Raw genomic sequence first — 21,869 nt, 5'->3', positions numbered from 1 at the left:
CACTTTCAGGACAGTTGTATAGTCTTGTCATTGAACCTCTTTTGTGCAGGTTAAGGAGAAATCTCAATGGAGTTTTAATCCCAAATGGAGACATAAGTTCTATAGTGTCTGTAACGGCTTATGCTGATGACGTTACTGTTTTTATTAAAGGCCAGGATGATGTTACAGTTTTAACGAAGAACATTGAGCAATATGAGAAGGCATCCTCAGCTAGATTAAACTGGGGGAAAAGTGAGGGTTTTATTATTGGACAGTGGATGGGGAAAAGACCTCCACAGCTTCCTGGTGGTTTAAAATGGGGCAGGGAAGGGCTAAAAGTTTTAGGTGTGTATTTAGGGAATAGTCAATTTCAGATGAAGAATTGGGAGGGAATGCTGGAGAAAGTGATTGCCCGATTGTCTAAATGGAAATGGCTATTACCACAGTTGTCGTATAGAGGGCGAGTTTTGGTTATTAATAACCTAGTTGCCTCTACACTGTGGCACAGGTTTATTGTTATGGAGCCACCTGATGAACTGATCTGCCGTATACAAAGAGCATTGGTGGATTTCTTCTGGAGTGGGCAGCACTGGATCCGGGCAGCAGCACTGTATTTGCCTGTCCAGGAAGGTGGCCAGGGGTGGTGGATGTGAGGAGTCGTATCAGTGCCTTCAGGATACAGGCAGCACAGAGACTCCTCTATCATAAGGACTTGACTTGGGCCCAAACTGCTTGTGCTTTGCTACAGAGAGCAGGAGGACTGGGATTGGATAAACATTTATTCCTAATAAAACTGGAGGAGGTGAGCTTGTCTGAGCTTACCCCCTTTTATAAGGCTATGTTAAAGGTCTGGAGAACTGTTTTTAAAGTGGAGCGGGACATTGATCCTAATGGACAATGGGTCACTGAAGAACCCTTGTTTTTTAATCCAATGATCCAGACAAGGATGTTATCTTCTGTGAGTATACGAACATGCTTACTAAGGAATAACATTGTAAAACTGGGGCACCTCTTGGATAATAATGGATGGAGATCGGCAGAGACCCTCAGAGAGGTGACAGGATTACGGTCACTAAGATTTACAGCAAAACTAATGGAGGAAATTTTGAATGTAATACCAAGCAGCTACAGAGAGATCATCGCAAGAAAGGAGACAAATGAGAAAGGATTCCCAAAGATAAAAATAACTCCCGCAAGTAAGGAAGATCTGGAAGGTGTGGACGTTGGTTCAATTTTGTCTTTTGAGGTTCCTCAAATAGAACTCTTCGAGTCTACATCAAAGAAGGCTATTTATCACATTACGGTGAAGATCATACATCAGGAATCACTCAGGAGAGTAAAAGCCTCTGGCTGGCCAGGACTGTTGACACCAGAGTTCCTCGTGAGGGACAGATGGAGAGCACTGTATAAACCTCCAGAGAGAAGCGAACAGCTGATCTACAATGGAGGATTATTCACAGGGCAATAGCTACAGACAAACATGTGGCACACTTGAATCCAGCAGTGGGTGGGGAATGTAGGTTTTGTGGAGAAGAGGAGGATTTAGAACATTTGTTTTTAAGATGTGAAAGGCTACAAAGTCTTTTTAACCTTCTTAAGGAATGGTTCAGGGAATTTAATGAGGCTTTTTCGGATAAAGTATTTATTGGAGGGTTAAAGTATGCATTTCTGATAAGGAAGAAAGTGTGTTTATTGAGTTATTTGATTGGGACTGCAAAATTGGCAGTGTGGAAGACTAGGAAGAACAAAGGCTTACAATTGGCATCTACGGATCCTGAAGTTATGTTTAGGAAATTAGTAGCAGGAAGGCTTAAAGTAGAGTATGCATATTATAATATGGTTAATAATGTAAGGAGTTTTATTGAAATATGGTGTGTTGATGATGTTTAATGCACTATTTATGATGATGCGATGGTTTTGAACTTTTAATTTTATTTTTTATTTTGGTATATACATCTGTGGGTTTATATATAATCTAATTTAATTATGTAGAATTATTTTAGAATGAGTATATGAATGTATGAGTTTTGAAATGTAAAATAAAATAATTTTTGAACCTCTCTCTCTCTCACTCTCTCTCTCCGTCTCTCTCTCGCGCTCTCTCTCTCTCTCTCTCTTTCTCTCTCGCTCTCTCTCTCTCTCCCTCTGTCTCTCTCTCCCTCTGTCTCTCTCTCTCTCGCTCTCTCTCGCGCTCTCTCTCTCTCTCTCTCTCTCTCTTGCGCTCTCGATCTTATCGATGCTTAAACGACACATCGTGCAGCCCTAATTGAGAGTGAAAATAATGTTTATAATTTGCATTGTAGTTGTTAATAATAATAATAATAATAATAATAATAATAATACATAGAAATAAATAGAAACAAGAAAGCATAATTAAAGGATTAGTTCACCCGAGAAAGAAAATTCATCTACTCACCCTCGAAGAATCTGAAGTGTATGTGACTTTCTTCTCTCAGGATAATTCAATCCGAGTTATATTAAAAATTGTCCTTGCTTTTCCAAGCCTTTCATTGGGTAGCAGGTAAGCGGCAGTTAAAGGGATACTACACCCCAAAATGAAAATGAAAATGTCCATGTCGTTCCAAACCCGTGAAAGCTTAGTTTGTCTTCGGAGCACAATTAAAGATAATTTGGTTGAAAACAGGGAGGCTTGTGACTGTCCCATAGACTGCCAAATAAACAACAGTGTCCAGAAAAGTATGAAAAGCATCATCAGAATAGTCCATCTGCCATCAGAGGTTCAACCATAACATTATGAAGCGATGAGAATACTGTTTGTAAGAGAAGAAAACAAAAATAACGACTTTATTCAACAATTCTTCTGTCAACAGTCTCCTCTGTATTTCTCCACATCACCGTATGCTCTTCTGTATCAGCCGCGCCACAAGGATGCACTGTTTCTATGTGTATTAATGCTTTGATTTGAAAGAAAACAGCACATCCTTGCAGCGCGGCTGACACTGAAGAGCTTCCGCAGTTTGAGTGATGTAGAATTGTTGAAATTGTGGAGTAAAGTTGTTATTTTTGTTTTCTTCAAAAAACAAAAAGTGTTCTGATCACTTTATAACATAACGATTGAACCACTGATGGCAGATGGACTATTCTGACGATGTCTTTTATACCTTTTCTGGGCCTTGACAGTGTATTCTACTTGGCAGTCTATGGGACAGTCACAAGCCTCAAGATTTTTTTATCCAAAATATCTTAAATTGTGTTCCGAAGATGAACAAAGATTTTACGGGTTTGGAACAACATGGGGTTAAGTGATTAATGAAAAAATGTTCATTTTGGGGTGGAGTATCCCTTTAAGAAGACATGAAATAAAGTGCAAAGTGTTGTTTTGTTCTCTCTCCACGCTCGTCACTAACCACACAACGCTAACGAACTACGACATCCACCTGCACGCCGTCTGGTTCCCAACAGTCAGCAGAAATGAGAAAAAATTGTTTATTACGTTCGAAATATGGATATTTATCTTACAAAAACACATGGATTCACATTACAGATTTTATTACAGATTTATTATTATTATTATTATTATTAATAATAACAATGCAAATTATAAACATTAATAAACAAGTTATTAATTATTATCTTAGTGTCATATATATATAGTCCACACACTGTAATTAATTTTTCATTGTATTTATTTATTTTTATTTGATTTATTGAATGAGATAATCTATCTAGATAGATATTATTATTATTACTAACAATGCAATTTATAAATATTAATAATATACAAATAAATGAATAAATGAAAATAACCACTAATAAAAATCCAAACAATATTATTCCTATTCTTCCTCTTCTTATTATTATTACTATTAGTAGTAGTATTAGTATTATGATCAATAACAACAACAAGTCATAATACTTTTATTGGTATACTGTATGTATGTATATATATATATATATTGCAATAAGGATAGATACAGATCAAAATCTGTAACTGATGAACTGAATTTTCACTGACAGACCATTATAACAGACATACTATGAATTAGTGACCTAGTGTGCAGTCAGTGATGAAGGGAATAGCTCTGATGATGGATGAGTTTAATTAAAGCGCCTGAGACCCCCAGAGTAAGATGTGGACATCTCCTCTCTCTCCTACGATGACTGAATATGACTTTATAGAGCTCAGGCCAATCAGAACATCTCTGCAACATGCTGAGACGGACACTATAACACACAGAGGATGTATGTTTGATGGTGTCAACCAGTGTCACATCACAAGGGCAGCGCTGTCTGCTTTCTGATGAACACTTTGTTTGTCAATACTATGATACCATAATGTTCAAATACTTTAATTTATATGAATGTGTACTACTGTACAAATATTTGTTCTGTAAGGTTTTTTTTCTTAAGAAATTAGGGTAACACTTTAGAATAATGGTCCATTAGTTAATGTTCATTTATTCATTAATTAACATGAACAAACAATGAACAATGTATTACTGTATTTATTCATCTTTTTTAATCTTAGTTAATGAGAATACAGTTATTCATTGTTAGTTCATGCTAATTCAGAGTGCATTAACTAATGTTAACAAGCGCAACTTTTGATTTCAATAATGCATTAGTAAATGTTGAAATTAACATTAACTAAGATTAGTAAATGCTGTAGAAGGATTGTTCTTGCTTAGATCATGTTAACTAAAGTAGTTAACTAATATTAACTAATGGACCAATATTCTAAAGTGTTACCGAAATTAGTACTTTTATTGAACAAGAAGGCATAAATTGATCAAAAGTGACAAAAATTTTGTAATGTTATAAAAGTCTTTACTATTTCAAATGCATGCTGCTTTTTAACTTTAAAAAAAACTAAAAAAGTATCACAGTTACCATTAAAATATAAAGCAATACAATCATTTCAGCACCGATAATAAGTAAATCAGCATATTAGACTGATTTCTGAAGGATCATGTGACACTGAAGACTGGAGGAATGATGCTGAAAATTCAGCTTTGATCACAGCAATATATTATATTTGTGAAATATATTCAAATAGAAAACAGTTTTTGATCAAATACATGCAGCCTAGCTACTGTCTTCAAACTTTTGAATATTAAATAAAAATAAAATGAATAAAATATATTTAAATATATTTAATATATAAACATAACATATTTTTCTTAAATGTATACATACATTTGTGTATTTATATAGGCCTATACATAATTAATATACACATAAATTATGTAAGAAAAACACTTTTATTTTATACGATTAATCACAGTTAATTCTTTGAGAGTTTTTCTGTCTTCATGCATATTATCCTCTTAATTTCTAGTCTTTTTATTCATAATTATACAGTCACTGAGATGAGCTTGACTTCCGTGGACAACTATTTCAGTGTCTTTTGTCAGGTAGTGTCTTTTATGCATGATTCTTGAATCTGGGTGACCGTGTTACTCTGCGCTGGCCAGAAAGTGACCGTGTCCCACTGGACAAAAGCAGCAGATGTTGCACATTTCATTCCCTCTTTCATTCCCCCAGCCGGCCATCATAACATCTCTAAATGAGCCTCTGTGCGTGTTTCAACCCTGCTACGCTTTGCTCGAGTCCTTGTTCTTGTCCCTTATTTATGAATCTAACAGAACTCCTCCATTTCATGCATCTTCAGATGGCTGTACTTTCTATGTGAGCATGGCTCTGCCAGTACACTCACATGCATGCTTCAACATGAAGCTCGTACTCCAGGCTTCAGATCTACTGCTGGCCCAAAAACACATGCCCACAAACACACACTAGAAGCACCACACACGGCTCTAGCAGACTCAGGAAAGGAGGGAGGCAGATCCATGTGGTCCCACAATCTGTTGCCTCCGGATCACAGCGTGGCAGGGAGACACTCGTAAAACCATCACATCCAGCTATAGCTGCTGTCTACACCTTCTTATGCTGCATCTCAGTATCACCTGGATCTCAGATGTTTCTCCTAAAACATCAGGTCAATTGCACTAGTAAGAGTTAAGCTTGAAGCTTGATTAAGTCAGGGTTTATCTAATCATTCTGTTGCACCACTTGTTTAAAAATAAGTAAGTTTATATTTAAATCATAATTTTGATCCTGTATGGTTTTAATTTACATGGAAAATTTAAGTTTAAACCTGTTGCCCCATTACTTTGAATTTAAACTGTAATCTCATTTAGGGATTAACTTTAAACCTGAAGGTGAGGAGGAACCGATTTTGATGAGAAATGTTGAGATCTCTGACGTTTGATATCAAACTTCAATGTAAACCGAGCACATAACTCTGATATGCTGATGAGAAATCAGCTCAGACACGTTAGATAATTGGAGACTTATTCACAGGAGAAACATCTGAGAAGACAAAACAAACCTGCATTTAATCTCACTGCTGCCTACTGAGAAATTAGAGAGGAATAGGAACAGGTTATTAAATAAGTACTGGCACATGCAACTTCATCAGAAAAACAAATATTTATTTTTCAAACACCTGGGTGAATCGAACAAAAAGTCTGTGTAGGTAACAACATTATCAGAATTATTAACTAAATTATTAAAAAATATAAAGTTGTTTTAGACAATGTGATATCAGCATGATAACAATTTACCACCAAATTCATATCACTAAAATAAAGGCAGAAATGTTCTACATTTTGTTTTAAAATAATAGTGACTCTCCGTAGATTCTCATTACAATACTGAAATTGTATTTATTTATTATTATAATATCTAACATTTATGTATTATCATTTTGCTATAATAATAAAATAATAAATGTTGGTTTATATTTAATTATATTTATATTTAATATTTAATGGTACCATTTTATTATATTATATTATTATTAAATTATCTTTTAAAATTTAAAGAGCATATTTATTATTTTCTTTATAATTCTTTACATTATGGTAATGAGTTATGAAAAACATTTTTTAAAGTAGGGACTACATTTTTTAATTAATCGGAAATAATGCCACAATCAGAATTACAACAATAAATAAATAAATACATAACTTTTATAATTCTATAAAATATATTTATAATGAAATACCTGATATAAAAATATATAACTTGTCCTAAAACACGTAATTTTATATAATAAAGCCTTCTTTTGGCTATATATATTCAGTTTGCTGTGCTTGTTTGCAGACTATGCTAATGCTGCATAATTTGGCCAAAAATTGTGTGATTATATAGAAATGTGGCTATAAAATAATAATAATAATAATAATTGTTTTAATAAAAATACTCAATACAATATTAAAAAATACTATTGCAATATTTATGGTATTGAGAATTTCATTATTTTGGCATTACAATATATATATTTTTTCTTAGGGAACTGTTATGAAAATGTCAACAACATATATAAAGCCTTTTTAGCGCAATTGTGATGTTGTAGAAATATACATACATGCATACATACGCAGTATAAAAAATATAGTCTAACAGTTAAATATAAAACATTCAGTGTGAAATATGACAGGGTTTGTGAGATCTGGATTCTCTCTCTCACACAAAAGCACACGTGCACATGCATCCTCGTTATATTGAATGATGTTTCATCCTTTATCACCCTCGCTGCCCACACGCACACAGGGACATGTAGGAAAGACACGGGTACTCACGGTTATAGTGGGGATAGCAGCTACCAGAGAGTACACGAGCACTGGAGGAACGTTGCTCCTCTCCTCCGGTCCGGGGTAAGGTTTGGAGAACGCCTTGTCGAAGCAGAAGAAGCCCTGGATGTGCACGGGGAACGTGTCCGTGTATTCGAAGTAGTACGCCAGGAGAACAGTGCCTGCCATGATCACCAGCTGAAAATAAAACATGATCCACGCGTTACAACCACAGAACAACCAGAGACACGCGCGCGTCGTGACACTGAGAGCGTTACATGCTGCTCCACGGAGCGAGAAAAGAGAGAGGAGAGATGAGCGAGGGAAGAGGAGAGAGGAGCGAGGAGAGAGCAGGACCGGCTGGGAGGGACAGTGTGAGATGGACACAAATAGGCTGAGCGGCTCGTTGTGTGTCCGCGTGCGCGAGAGAGACATTTTTTTGGATGTGTGTGAACGCGCTCATTAGCGACTTTCAAAAGCAGCTCGCCTTCATTCAAGACACACTGTGCTCCTCATTCAACCTTTGAAACACAAAAGAAGCAAATTAACTACGGATAGGCTTTATGGAGACCCCAAGGGGTTTGAGGTACACTGAGTAACATTTGGTGTGGAAACAATTTTCACTCTGAAATTTCACACAATTATATGTATATTATAGATATGTCATTTTATTTACTCTTTTTCATGATTTGGGGTTTAAAAATGAAATATAAAAGATTTATTTCTAATAAGATTTATTTCTAATAAAAATGTGTGATAAAAATCATGTTTGCTGTGATTTGTATAGGGCTGCAGAAGTTATGTCAAAATGGCCATAATAATAATAAAAATTGCTACTTCCACTACTACTACTTATTCTAGGCGTACTACTTAATAAAACTATAAAAGTGACAAAAACAAACAAGAATACTGGTATTATAATATTTTACAGTAAAATAAAAACAGTATTTTGCAAACAATTACAAAGAAACAGCAAGTAAGATTCAAATAAACATGAATTTTTGTAGAAAAACTTAAATAGTATTTAAACAATCCGCAATCATTGCTTTAGGTGCTGCGGAATTTGCGATTTTTATATATATATATATATATATATTCTACTAAATAAAGCTATAAAAATGCAAATTGCTAAATAAATATTATTATATTTCACTTTAAAAAAAAAGTTTTTAACTAAATTTGTATAAAAAATTATATTTATATTTGACATTACATCTGGGAAAATTCTAATATTTAGGGCTGTCTTAAATTCTTCATTTTCAAACATTAAAACACCAAATTTTTCTTTTGAGGAAAACTGCAAAACTGTAAAGCTTCTCTGTTGTTGATTTTTTATTTTTATGTGCATTCCCAAATGCACATTAAAGCGACACAAACTTAGATAATATTCATAAATGGGCAGCATTTATTTACTGTGAACCGATTCAATCAGAGACCCTGAAAACACTGAATCATGAGCTGCTCATGTGTAAATGAACGCAGCGCTTCACTCTAAAACATGCTGTGCATATATTTATCGTGCAGCCCATATCACAATGTCTGGATACCTAATGCATGAATGTCATTACTTTAGACATAAAATACCATAACACCAGTGTGAACTTGGAGAATAGACTCCAAAAGCACTGTGCAAACATGAAAATTAGGAGTTCTGTGTAAAAAAAATGTTTTGTTATCTACTCCAATGACATTTTTAAACTGTGACGTGTGTTCAAAAGCATTTTGGGGCAACTGTATTTGAGATGCACAGTTTTTTATTCACAAGTGCATAATGCTCGTTTCCTACTTGGAGTGAAAAATGCGCTTGGATTATTCACCCAGATCTCTCTACCCACACACACACCCAAACACAAACCCTGACCCGCGAGTCACTGAAGTGTTCTCAGTGCTTTTCTTGGCTCTCTTCGTTAAAAAGAGAGAAAGACAGACACATGCTGCTGCATTTACCTGTCATGGTGAACAATACAACATTGCAGGGTTAAATATTCAGCACATTTCGTTTCCAAAACATAACAGACAGAATATAATTGTAGATTATAACATTTAAACAAAAAATGTGTATAGAAGTGTATATAAAATACGCACTTTTCCAAAGCAGCTCTACAGAAAATATAGAAATAAAGAAGCCAAAAGAACAAGATCTTAGTTTTGGTGTAGTGTAGTGCTGTATGTGTCCACCAGGGGACAGACTCGAGCTTTAAGATGATTAGTTGTGCTTGACGGGGCAGATGTGCTAACCATATGTAACTGTAAGTACTGTACTTTGGTGAATAACTATGCTACAAAAATGTATAATACTTTAAATTGTGTGGTGAGAGATACAAGCATACAATCTCTCTCTTATGTATTTAATCACAGTAAACCAGTCTTGATGAGCAGAATAGACTTCTTAAAAAATGGTAGTGTACATATTTAGTGAACAATATTTGCTTTTTCACCATATTATTATCATGAGTATGTAAACACAGATCCCACATGTAGTGTATAACATGCACATCTGATCTTCCATCCATCCATTCATTAATTCATTGAAAATATTCCGCTCAAATTTTAAAATAGTATGTCACTGACTGGAACATGCTGCTTTTATTTGGCATGAGTTGGTGAAACGCTCATTAAACGCACTGTGCCAGAATCACTCAATGGCTCTGTGTTCACTCAAACAGTCTAATTAGACAACGAGGGGAGGAGGAATACTCCATATGACAACTTGTTTCTCCACGGCCGGCAAAATTCAACATTACCCTGCTGTCATCACTCAGCTCTGGAGAGTTTAGCTGAAGATAAAAGATCAGATCAGTCTAAAATGTATCATGGAACCCATATAAAGAGCGCATGTGCTGTGGAAGACATGAGCAAAAGAAGACAGGTGTCATGCATACGAATATTTGCTCGGTAATATGTGCACTGCTCTTTTGTGGAGCATACAGCAAACAAGCTGAGACAGATCAATAGAGACCACCGCTGTATTACCCCCAGCATCACCGTAAGCAAAGCTGGCAGGCGACTCCACGGTTTGGAGGAGCGCTGCCGAGGACTCGCTTGATTGTGTTTGGAGGAGAGCGGAGAGAACGACGAGATTCATCGCTGTCATGCATTAAGGATGACAGATGTGCTGTAATCTGTTTCACAGCCTGTTTGAGAAGGTACGACTCCTCAGAGCGTTCTGACCTCTTTCTGATTCAGGGTTCAAGAGCGGCGTGCTGCTGATATCAGCTCTGGAGGAACTACAGCCAATTTATTCACAATTTATTTTCCAATTTTGATATTTAGGACATATTATATACAGTACATTTAAAAAGATAGGCAGAAGTACATACATATTTAATTTATACTACTTTTATTTATTCTATTTTTTAGATTTTTAATATGTAAATTAATATTTATTATTATGATTATTTATACTAGTTTTTTAATTAAATGATTTTTCATTTGAATAGATTTTAATTATAATTTATATAAAATTTTATTTTATTTATATTCAAACTGTTTATTTAAAAATACAATAATCTTATTTTTATTACAGATTTCCAGTAATAATAATAATAATAATATATTCTATTCTTATTTCAAAATGAAGTGCATCTTCACTTGATTATATTTTATTAATATTATTTATATTGTTATCATTAACAATATTATTTATATTCATTCTATTTTTAATTATAAAAGTAACATAAATGTAAAATACTTTATATAAATATATTTTATTTTTAATAAGAATAATAATGCTTATATTGTTTTATGTGCATTTATATTACTTTTTTATATATGCTTTCTTAAAATATATCTATTTTCAATTATAGCTTACAAAATGAAGACAGAGACGGACGGACCGACAGATCGACAGACAGACCGACATATAGACCGACAGACAGACATATAGACAGACAGACCGACAGACAGACAGACCGACAGACAGACCGACCGACCGACAGACAGACAGACCGACATATAGACCGACAGACAGACATATAGACAGACAGACCGACATATAGACCAACAGACAGACATATAGACCGACAGACAGACATATAGACAGACAGACCGACAGACAGACCGACATATAGACCGACAGACAGACATATAGACAGACAGACCGACAGACAGACCGACATATAGACCGACAGACAGACAGACCGACAGACAGACAGACAGACCGCCAGACAGACCGACCGCCAGACAGACCGACCGCCAGACAGACAGACAGACAGACCGACAGACCCACAGACAGACCCACAGACAGACAGACAGACAGACAGACAGACCCACCGACAGACCCACAGACAGACAGACAGACCCACAGACAGACAGACCGACCGACACACACCGACAGACAGACAGACAGACCGACAGACAGACCGACCGACAGACCCACAGACAGACAGACAGACACACCGACAGACAGACCGACCGACAGACCCACAGACAGACAGACAGACCCACAGACAGACAGACCGACCGACACACACCGACAGACAGACACACCGACAGACAGACAGACCGACAGACAGACATATAGACAGACAGACCGACAGACCGACAGACAGACCGACATATAGACCGACAGACAGACATATAGACAGACAGATCGACAGACAGACCCACAGACCGACAGACAGACAGACAGACCCACAGACCGACAGACTGACCGACAGACCCACAGACAGACAGACCGACAGACAGAACGACAGACAGACAGACCGACAGACAGACATATAGACAGACAGACCGACAGACAGACCGACATATAGACCGACAGACAGACATATAGACAGACAGATCGACAGACAGACCCACAGACCGACAGACAGACAGACAGACCCACAGACCGACAGACTGACCGACAGACCCACAGACAGACAGACCCACAGACAGACAGACCGACAGACAGACAGACAGACCGACAGACTGACCGACAGACCCACAGACAGACAGACCGACAGACAGACAGACCGACAGACAGACCGACAGACAGACATATAGACAGACAGACCGACAGACCGACAGACAGACCGACATATAGACCGACAGACAGACATATAGACAGACAGACAGACATATAGACAGACAGATAGACAGACAGACCCACAGACCGACAGACAGACAGACAGACCCACAGACCGACAGACAGACCGACAGACAGACAGAACGACAGACAGACAGAACGACAGACAGACAGACAGACCGACAGACCGACCGACCGACCGACAGATAGACAGATAGATAGATAGATATGACTCATAACTCAGCGTCATTCAAATGTTTGGGCTCTAATTGGGCCTGAAATCAGTCTGGTCTTTGAGAGTATTTTTAGAATTGTCTCTCTTCGCGCTGACAGACACTGAAGGCTGTTCATTCGTTTGAGTGACAGCTCATCTCTCCTTTTATTCATAGCTCATTACAGCCTTTTATTCTGCATGATGAGCAGAACTAAACAGCACCAAAGAACGCCATGTACCTTACACTTGTACTGTGTGATGATGAATGGATGCACAAATATGATCTTTAATGAGTACAGTCTTAGCTGCTCTCCACAAACATCTTTAGACAGGCAGGGTTGAGGGTTTAGGACACTTTTTTAGCTGAACACTAGCTTGGCAAGTTTTGGAAACCATCTTAAACCAGTTAAGACCAGTAAACCAGCTCAGATTCGAGCATTTACTGCACAAAACAAATAATGTTTCAACATGTTTGTTGTTGCTTCACAGTTAGCGTCTTGATAAGAGACCGCAGGCATGCAGATGTGTGATCAGTCTGTTATTAGTCTGTGTTTCAGCATGTGCACAGGGGATTCTCAGCTGTAAATAAACATTATCCCGCTGAGAAGCCGCTCCAGCAAATTCAAGTCATTTAGGACGCTGCCAAGTAGTGCCTCTCTTCCTCCCTTTCTACAAGTCTTCTCTGCTCTTCTTTCATTCGTCAAGAGCAACAGTGTTTCTCTGCTTTCCCGCTGTTATTCGTTTATCCTCCTACGGAGTCAAACTACACAGCTCCCACAATGCTCATCAGCGACCTGCCAGTTCAAGTGTCAGTCGTATAAAAAAAAAATCTGTTTTTATTCCTTTCATTTTCCAGCGCCTTTGTAAATCTCCATGCTGCTATCAAAGACGCCAGAGGAACTAGATCTGCTATCTCTCACTGCCAAAGATCGACTGATGATCAGATGTTTTACCTTTACTTTTCAAATCTTCCTTGTTTAATATTTAATGCCTTTTAAAGCACTTTTTAAACTGTTTCCATCATAACAATGTAGCTAATATCAGGTTTTACTATATTTGTGGATATTTTCTTAATTATTACACAGTGGGCAAAGCCAGACAGAGACACACATACAAATCATCACATCCATAGATAATATAATTAAGAATTTCACTACAAGTTAATAACATTTAATAATTTAAATATAAACTAAACTGATGTGAAAAAGTGTTTTTTTTTCGTCTTCAAAGTCACTGAAGCACCTGCAGCAGTCGTGCGCCCTCTTCTGGAGTTCACAGGAGGTATAACGCTAATCTCAAATCTACTGAGGCAAAACTGTCAATTTCATAAAAATGTAAATTCTGTCATCATATATCTAAATTTACTGTCTTTGCCATCAACATGATACAATACCTGGGATACGGCTGAGGGAAAGATAGTCAGTGAATAATGATTTGCACAAACTCACAGAAAAATACTGTTCGACTTCTGAAGATTTGACTAATACATATAGTGCGTATGGTGCCTTTGTGAGCTTTTTGGTGTTCTTGGTCATGATTTTATACATAGTATGATAACAGAGCAGCAGTTTGAAAATTCTTCAAACGTAAGCCCTTGTTTTCCATGGGGAAAAAAAAGATTGTAAATTATGACAAATTGCTGTTTTTTATGTCATGTGATGCAGGGATTCCAGACTTTATATTTGATTTCTCTTTGTTTTTTAGAACAATAAACCCATTCAAATCTATAAACAAGTTAGGTCATAACTAATCTAAAAGTAATCAAAAAAAATCTGAATACATTACTTAAAATTATTCTTCTAAATTACATTGCTGTCAGTAACAGACTACATTATAACTGACTGTTTTGTTTCTTTCACAATCCTTGTCTTTTGCTTCGCCTCGCTGAAGTGAGTCATAGCAATGGTTGAATGTGCTACACAAAAAAAGGAAATGAAAAATGACTGTTGCTTATATTATAATTGTATATGCATGCTGCTAGAGCACAGTAATGTATGTCTGTGTGTGAATGCATGGGCCTGTGTATTACTGCAAGAAAGCTGAAGAAGGAAGGAGAGAGAAGATTTACAAGTGTGGGAGAGAGGGAGCATCTAAAAATGATACAGCACAAGGAGGATACAGACACAGGAAAGAGATCCAGCTGATTGGTAGCCATAGTAACAACAGCGGAGGCAAGTTTCATGATGTGTTTGTGATGCACACGCAACATTAGTGCACACGAACACACTCACAATAACACACACAAAAACAATTCAGTCTATTATCTACCCATCCTTCAAGAAACAAAGCATGTTAGAAATGTAACATTTGGAAACAGCCTGAATCATAGAAACCATTTCATTCCTTCAATTTATTTTGTCAGTCATTGTTATCAGCTCTAAATAAGATGAAATAATTTATCTATACATCTATATATCTATAGATAGATAGATAGATAGATATAGACTATATATATAGATTAACCTATAATGGCCAATCTGTCCAACCCTCATTTTGTAAGAAAAATGAATATATTTCAAATGTAATAAACAATTTTCTCTCACTTCTGTTATCTGTCATACACAGAAGCCTTTCCGGCGGATGATGCAACACACGCGCACCTCTGAGAAATGCTAGTCTCACAAGTTTGTTTATAGGAGCAAAATAAGCAAAGATGTTTCTTACAAAAATGCATGTAATGCATGCAAAAGGCCTTTATTCATCCCCCCAGAGCCATGTGAGGCATGTTTTATTATGGATGGGCGCACTTTATTTAACGTGTTTTGGACTGTTGAACAGAAACACCCATCCACAGCAATGTTAACGCTTAGAAGAGCCAAGACATAAATATAACTCCGATTGGATTCGTCTAAAAGAAGGTCATATACACCAAGGATGGCTTGAGGGTGAGTAAATAACAGGCTAATTTTCATTTTTGGGTGAACTAACCCTTTAAGGATAACTCACCTCCACAAACAGGAAACATGGGAGAATGGAGCTACTGCTCTTCACAGCAGGCTTCTCTTCTGCTGCCATTGTAGATCCCTCTTCTTTCTGCTCTGTTCCTCCTCTCACACTCACACTTTATTCTTCTCACATGAAAGAGAAGGAAAAAATAGGTCAGGAGCTAGAAAACGCAATTAAAATATCTTAATTGTCCTTTGCACGTCTGAAGGATATCCTCCTGTATGACTACATTAAACACAACCCCATAACCCTATGTAGAATCTAAAAATGTATACAGGTGACCAGAAAACAAAAATGTCCAGTCAGATTATATTGAGAGCTTATGTTATATTCAAGGTTATTCCCATTAACAGTTACATGACCCAAAAAGGTTTATACATAAATGGCAAACTGAAATACTACAAGACTTACGGTTTATTAAGCTCACTACTGAGAATAAATGATGCAACCATTTGTAGTGAGTCTAATTAGCACTTAGATAGTATCCTAGTATTCATTTACGAACAGATGGACCCAGAACTCTCTAGGACTGGACTTTCATTGGTCCGTGATTGCACCGAGCAGCATTTTGTCAGCAGGTCTGTTGAACATCACAGCATAGACCCCCGAGTTCAGGACAGGGAAATGAATATCACATGAAGGAAGGCACTAAAGCTCTACGACAGAAAGCATCTAGATCTACATGCCTCTGCTTTTAGTGTGCCTTACGCTCACAGCGGTCAACATCTTACATCTGTCAGTGTGCAATTCCTCAGATAATGTAAAAAAAAAATGGAGCGGCAGACCAGCATTTTTTTTTAACGTTTCCTCGTTGCCGGGCAACACTGGAATGTTTTTTCTGAAGAGTCTGTCTATGTGGTGAGTCGTTTTAATGTCTTAAAGCTAAAGTGAACAACAATCCCAATCCAGAAAAGAGATACAACTCCTCAAGGTCTTTGACTTTGCATCTAATGTAGTGAAGAATTAGCCTACTCTTGCAATATCTTTAACAAAATAAACTGACGTCAATAACTCGCAAAAAAAACAGGAGAAATATAGTATTCAAAGAGAACAATGTATTTTGTGCATTAGATTAAAATGTATGATTGTGCAATACTGACTAAAAAAACTAAAGGCAAAAGCTACAATATGAACAAGAAGTCTCCTGACGACATGTAACAAAATCAAAAGTTTTGCAGACCTGTTTTGCTAGACACGACTGGTGGGTGCTTAAGTGTTCTGGGTAGTTACAGCATGCCTTTCATGTCTATTACTGCACAAACAGTGCAATATGAATTATGTCCCAATGTGAAGTATATGAGCTGAACAATTCATAATCAAATAAAACCTAAATTGCAAGTGTTGTGATAAATATATGTGCTGCATATTTCAGAGAGAAGTGCAGCACTATATTCTTCTACACATGAGCAGTTTATAATCCAGTGGTTTCAGTGGCTCGGAGCAGCTCGGTTTGCAGTAAATGCTGCTCCACACAAATGTATCCCTGCTCTGAGTTTGGGTTGCTTTAATGTCATCTGGGAACATGACGTGCCAACCATCTTCCCAAATCTATAATAAAAAGCACTTATGAACCAGCTGTTTTCAGAAGCTTTGGAACTGGCTCCCCATGTCTTCCAACCAGAATAAAAACTCTATGATTTTATGTGTGCAAATTAATAAATTATAATTTTCATTATTATAGATTTTTTGACATTTTACATAAAAATGGTAACATAGTTTTTTTCTTAATAATTTTGTTTAGTAATACTACCACTACTACTACTAATTATTATTATTATTATTATTATTATTATATAATTACTTAAAAGGGCCAAATTGTGCAGCCCTACACATTTTAACAAAATCATTTACCTAAATAACAATTATAATTTTAATCAGAGTAATCACAATTCGATTTTCCCTAAATTGTGCTGCCCTATACAGTATTAAGGGTTTGTTCACATCCCTACGTCTAAAATGCAGAAAACAAAATAATATATTTTTAAGAATGCTAAACACTGAACCCCAATAACTCTCATGCACTGACAACAAAAACCACTGAGACATGTTTCCAAATATCTTCTTTTGTATTCCTCAGAAGGAAGTCGTGCCGGTTTTTAAAATGAAATAAGGGCGAGCAAATGACAGAATTTTTAGTTTTGCATGAACCATCCTTTTAACAAACATCACTAAATCCAGCTCTTCGTTGCATCCTGTACAAATGCAACTCATAAACACTTACCAAGACATTACTCTGCCGCTCCTCTCGCTCTTTTCTCTGTATTTCTTAATTTGTCCAACCCATTAATATAAAAAAGAGCGCAATCCTCTTGCTGGTGTGCTGTTGTAAGCACCTGGATTACACTGTGTACGTGTCTATCACTCATCTGTCTCATTTTTTATTTGAACATGTCTCTGGTTTGAGCCACCCCCAAAACACATGCACGTTACAAATCACCACATGCATCAGCTGTCAGCATCGCAATTCCAAGCTATTAAAGGTGGGGGATGCATGCGAAAGCAATAAGAGCGTAAAACCCTAAAGGGATTTTGCCATACAGAGTAATTAGAGCTAGCGTTTGGGGAATACCACACCCCCACCACCCTACTTCCTTCTCCATGTCCTTCTGATTTCCAGCGATATGGGGCAGGAAACATCACTCATACTTCCACGGTGTCTCACTCCAAATCGGCCACACTCGCCCCCACACGCACCCTGAAATTACATTCATGCACCGTCCACAATGACCAAAAATGTTTGCATGCACAATTAGACGGATAGCCAGACTTACTTCACACCCTACAGCCGTAGCTATGGATTCCTCCTATGCAGTGGCCATAAAGTGCGTTTTCCATGGAGCTCCTGCGCACTGATCCAGCTTCCCTCTCCTCGTCCTCGTTCTTCCGTCTATCCACCCACCCACGCAGGATTTTTTTCTAGCAGAGCGTTTCCTCACATTAGCGCACGCAGATGCGCTCGCGGTCTGTGTGCAAACCGTGCACAGGCGGATCCCTCTTTAATGAGGCGCGTGGGGTTCAACCACAGCTCTCCAGTGCAGCTGCAGCGTCAGCGAGCGAGTGCGCGTGACAGTCGGAGGTTAGAGGAGAGTCTGATTTGTATTCAGACTCGTGCCTCCCTCCCTCTCCAGATTCAGGTAATAGTGTGAGATGCAGTGAATGTAGGTAGGTTCATGTTATTTTCAAAGTGATCTTCTGTGGGCCAAGCGGGCCAAAGCCTCTACAATGTCTAAAACAAACAGCAGCCGCATTGCACTCATTAGTGATGCTTGTATCAGTATTGATATTAGTAATGCGTACCGGATCGTCTAATGAATGAACAGTGACCCACATAAGACGAATGGACGCCAGTGATAGGGAAGGGAGCATATTATTGGTTACCAAAGGCTGCAGTGTTAAGCAAAATAATGAATGAATCAAGTGGCGATAGCAGGTGTTTTATTTAATGTCTAACTAATTGAATCCGAGCTCCACAAAGTCTCCATACAACTTTCCCATAGAAATAATTAATAGAAAAAAAGAGAAATTAAAAAAAAATTATTTCAAAACATAGAAATAAATAAATAAGACCAGACTTCTGGTCTTTCATTTGTCGCAGATGTGGCTTGATTAAGAAATTGACTCAAAAATGCAAAAAAAGAACCAAACACCAAACCAACCATTCAGATTACTGTTCCATCCACCTAGAAACACCCTGGCAGCCATCCAAACCACCATGACAATTATCTAGCAATGCCCAGCATGCATCTGTAACACAGCTAACTTAGCAGTAGGTTTTGCTGGGCAAACATCATTCACATATTCTTCAGAAAATGTCGACATTTATTTAGAGACAGAAGTACCAACTGTTTCAATTAAAACCCCTTCTGTGTACTCCTTTAACGTTAGAAGCAAATAGCAAAGAGATCACTAACTGGAGTAAATGCAAATGAAACCTGAAGTAAAGCAGCTTGCATGTCTCAGGGGTGAATTATGTGCATTATAGCAGTCCATCGGGTGCAAATGTGACTTAACCTTTACTTCTAGTGTGTGTGTGTGTGTGTGTGTGTTATTGGACAGCTCTGCTTAACGTTCATCAGGCCGCAGTCCCTCGAGTCCTGCATTCAGTCAGGCAGTGCTGCTCACACTTGATAGGGGTCGGAGAAAGAGAAAAATCAATAAAGACCTTGAATGCCTCCTATTTCTAATATGCATGTCAGCTGCATACACGCAAACAATTGTATCATATTTTTAAGGCTTGAATAAAAAACACACAAAAAGGGCAAAATCATGAATATTTAAAATGCTACTAGAAAGTGAACCAGTTCAGATCATTAATGTTTATACATACATACATATATATATATATATATATATATATATATACATATATATATACATATATATATATATATATATATATATATATATATATATATATATATATATATATATATATATATATAATCCATGTGGTTTAACCATAATTTTTTACGAAGCTATGCTATACTTTTTGGGTGCAAAGAAAATAAAAAAATAATGACTTTCTTCAACTATTTGTCTCCTCTGCATCACCCTGTAGGATAATTTTGGAGAGTATCTCATACGAAAGCTGTGTTTTTCCATATTTTAGTATTAAACCCAGCATTTTTTTTAGAGTACAAAAATAATTACACTGTAACTATATTATTTTTGTGAAACTCACTAACCACAAACTCAGTTTAACTGCATAAGTTTAGCATCAGACAGTTTTATGTGCACATATTCATTGTTACATGATTTGCATAATTCCTCCAGTGAATTATAGGTGCTAAAGCAAACAGCTTATGCAAATACACAACACCATCAGCGGGTGCAGCTCATTCTTCCCCTCATCTCCCCCACAGTGTAATGTACAATGGGTAAATTTACATCATGTTTCATTAGAGCTCGTTTGAGAAGATCTTGTAGAACCTCTGGTTCCTTAGAAACATGCCTTTCTTTTCTGCCGCTGCGTGGGAAATGATGCGTATGATTCAGTGCACCAGATGGAGAACTGATGCAGACCACACTGCTGAGAAATGCAAATAAACGGCCTTCCCTTGTTAAAATTCATGACAAAAAAAGAGGTCATAACCAACAAACAGTCAAAGTGGACAGGTTGTATTCCTTCAATTATTATTTTTTTCCAGAGCACAGTAGTGCTAAAATTACGAGAAAATACAATCTCCCTGTAGAAGTAATGCATTTCACAATATTGCATTTCTTTATAGAAACTACAAACCACAGTATTTTGAATAAGATGTTGTTCTTTAATTATAAAAAAAATTCTGCAAAAAAGGAACATATTTCCACTTTATTCATTTTAAGAGACAACATGTAAACAAAACATGTTCCTGTTAACAAATACTGCAGTTTTTTTATAATCAGTTCCCCCCACGTCCAATAGAGACCTTTTTTATCCAGTTCCTTAAGAATAAAACCTACTATGCTTTACATTTTTACTTCTTAAATAGGCTTCAAAATAAAATAAGAACATTTTCCACACAAACTTAATGAGTAACATTGTATTAAGGAAACAACAGAAGACACATCTAAACAATCTGAAATATTAGCAGTATCCTTTCTAACTAATAGTTACCTAATTAAAATATTGAATATTTTCATTAAACTGGAATATGCAGTAATTATGGGCATAGAAGTTGCATTGACCACATTTACATGCACTGAAAAATGGCTAAATTTCAATATTATACCAACAGCATCTTTTGAAATGAAATTATTAACCAGAATATGAACCATATCTGTAAAATGCTGTGACCTTCAGATCATGAGTATTACAATTCAAAAAGCAGACAGAAATGTATGTATTATTAACTGTATCCAACACATTTCCTATTAATTTATGTATTAACTGGAATTACTATTCATTATAAAATGCAATGATAACAAAACATGTCATTTTAGTGCACACTTATAATTAGCTTGTAGTGGATCTGAAACTCTGAATGATTCAGATGGAGAATGATTTTCTCTCAAATGTTCTGACATGGCACATGAATCTGATTTGTACTCATTAGTATGAGGTGCCTTCACAAAGCAGCAGTGACTCAAAGCATTCCCAACGCCTGATTTGATCCTAAGAGATGGTCAAATAAATAAAACAATA

At 36.7% G+C, this 21,869-nt stretch overlaps 1 protein-coding gene across 4 annotated transcripts in view; it reads right to left on the bottom strand.

Moving 5' to 3' along the window:
- The window catches only part of plppr2a (phospholipid phosphatase related 2a), a 35,922-nt gene extending 17,147 nt beyond the window's left edge, over positions 1 to 18,775 (bottom strand). For 2 of the 4 annotated variants that reach the window (XM_059561022.1, XM_059561003.1), the window contains exons 1-3: positions 18,517 to 18,775; positions 15,746 to 15,867; positions 7,587 to 7,775 (exon numbers count right to left, since the gene is read on the bottom strand). In XM_059561022.1, coding sequence (XP_059417005.1) covers positions 7,587 to 7,775; positions 15,746 to 15,814 — 258 coding nt within the window. In that variant the 5' untranslated portion in view covers positions 15,815 to 15,867; positions 18,517 to 18,775. Of the gene's footprint in view, positions 1 to 7,586; positions 8,010 to 15,745; positions 15,868 to 18,516 lie in introns of those variants that run through there. The other 2 variants (XM_059561030.1, XM_059561012.1) reach the window with 1 other exon arrangement.
- Positions 18,776 to 21,869: the final 3,094 nt, after the last annotated feature.

This window comes from Carassius carassius, chromosome 1 (genome assembly GCF_963082965.1).
Source record: "Carassius carassius chromosome 1, fCarCar2.1, whole genome shotgun sequence".
Lineage (NCBI taxonomy): Eukaryota > Metazoa > Chordata > Actinopteri > Cypriniformes > Cyprinidae > Carassius > Carassius carassius.
This window is presented reverse-complemented; position numbering and strand designations above follow the sequence as displayed.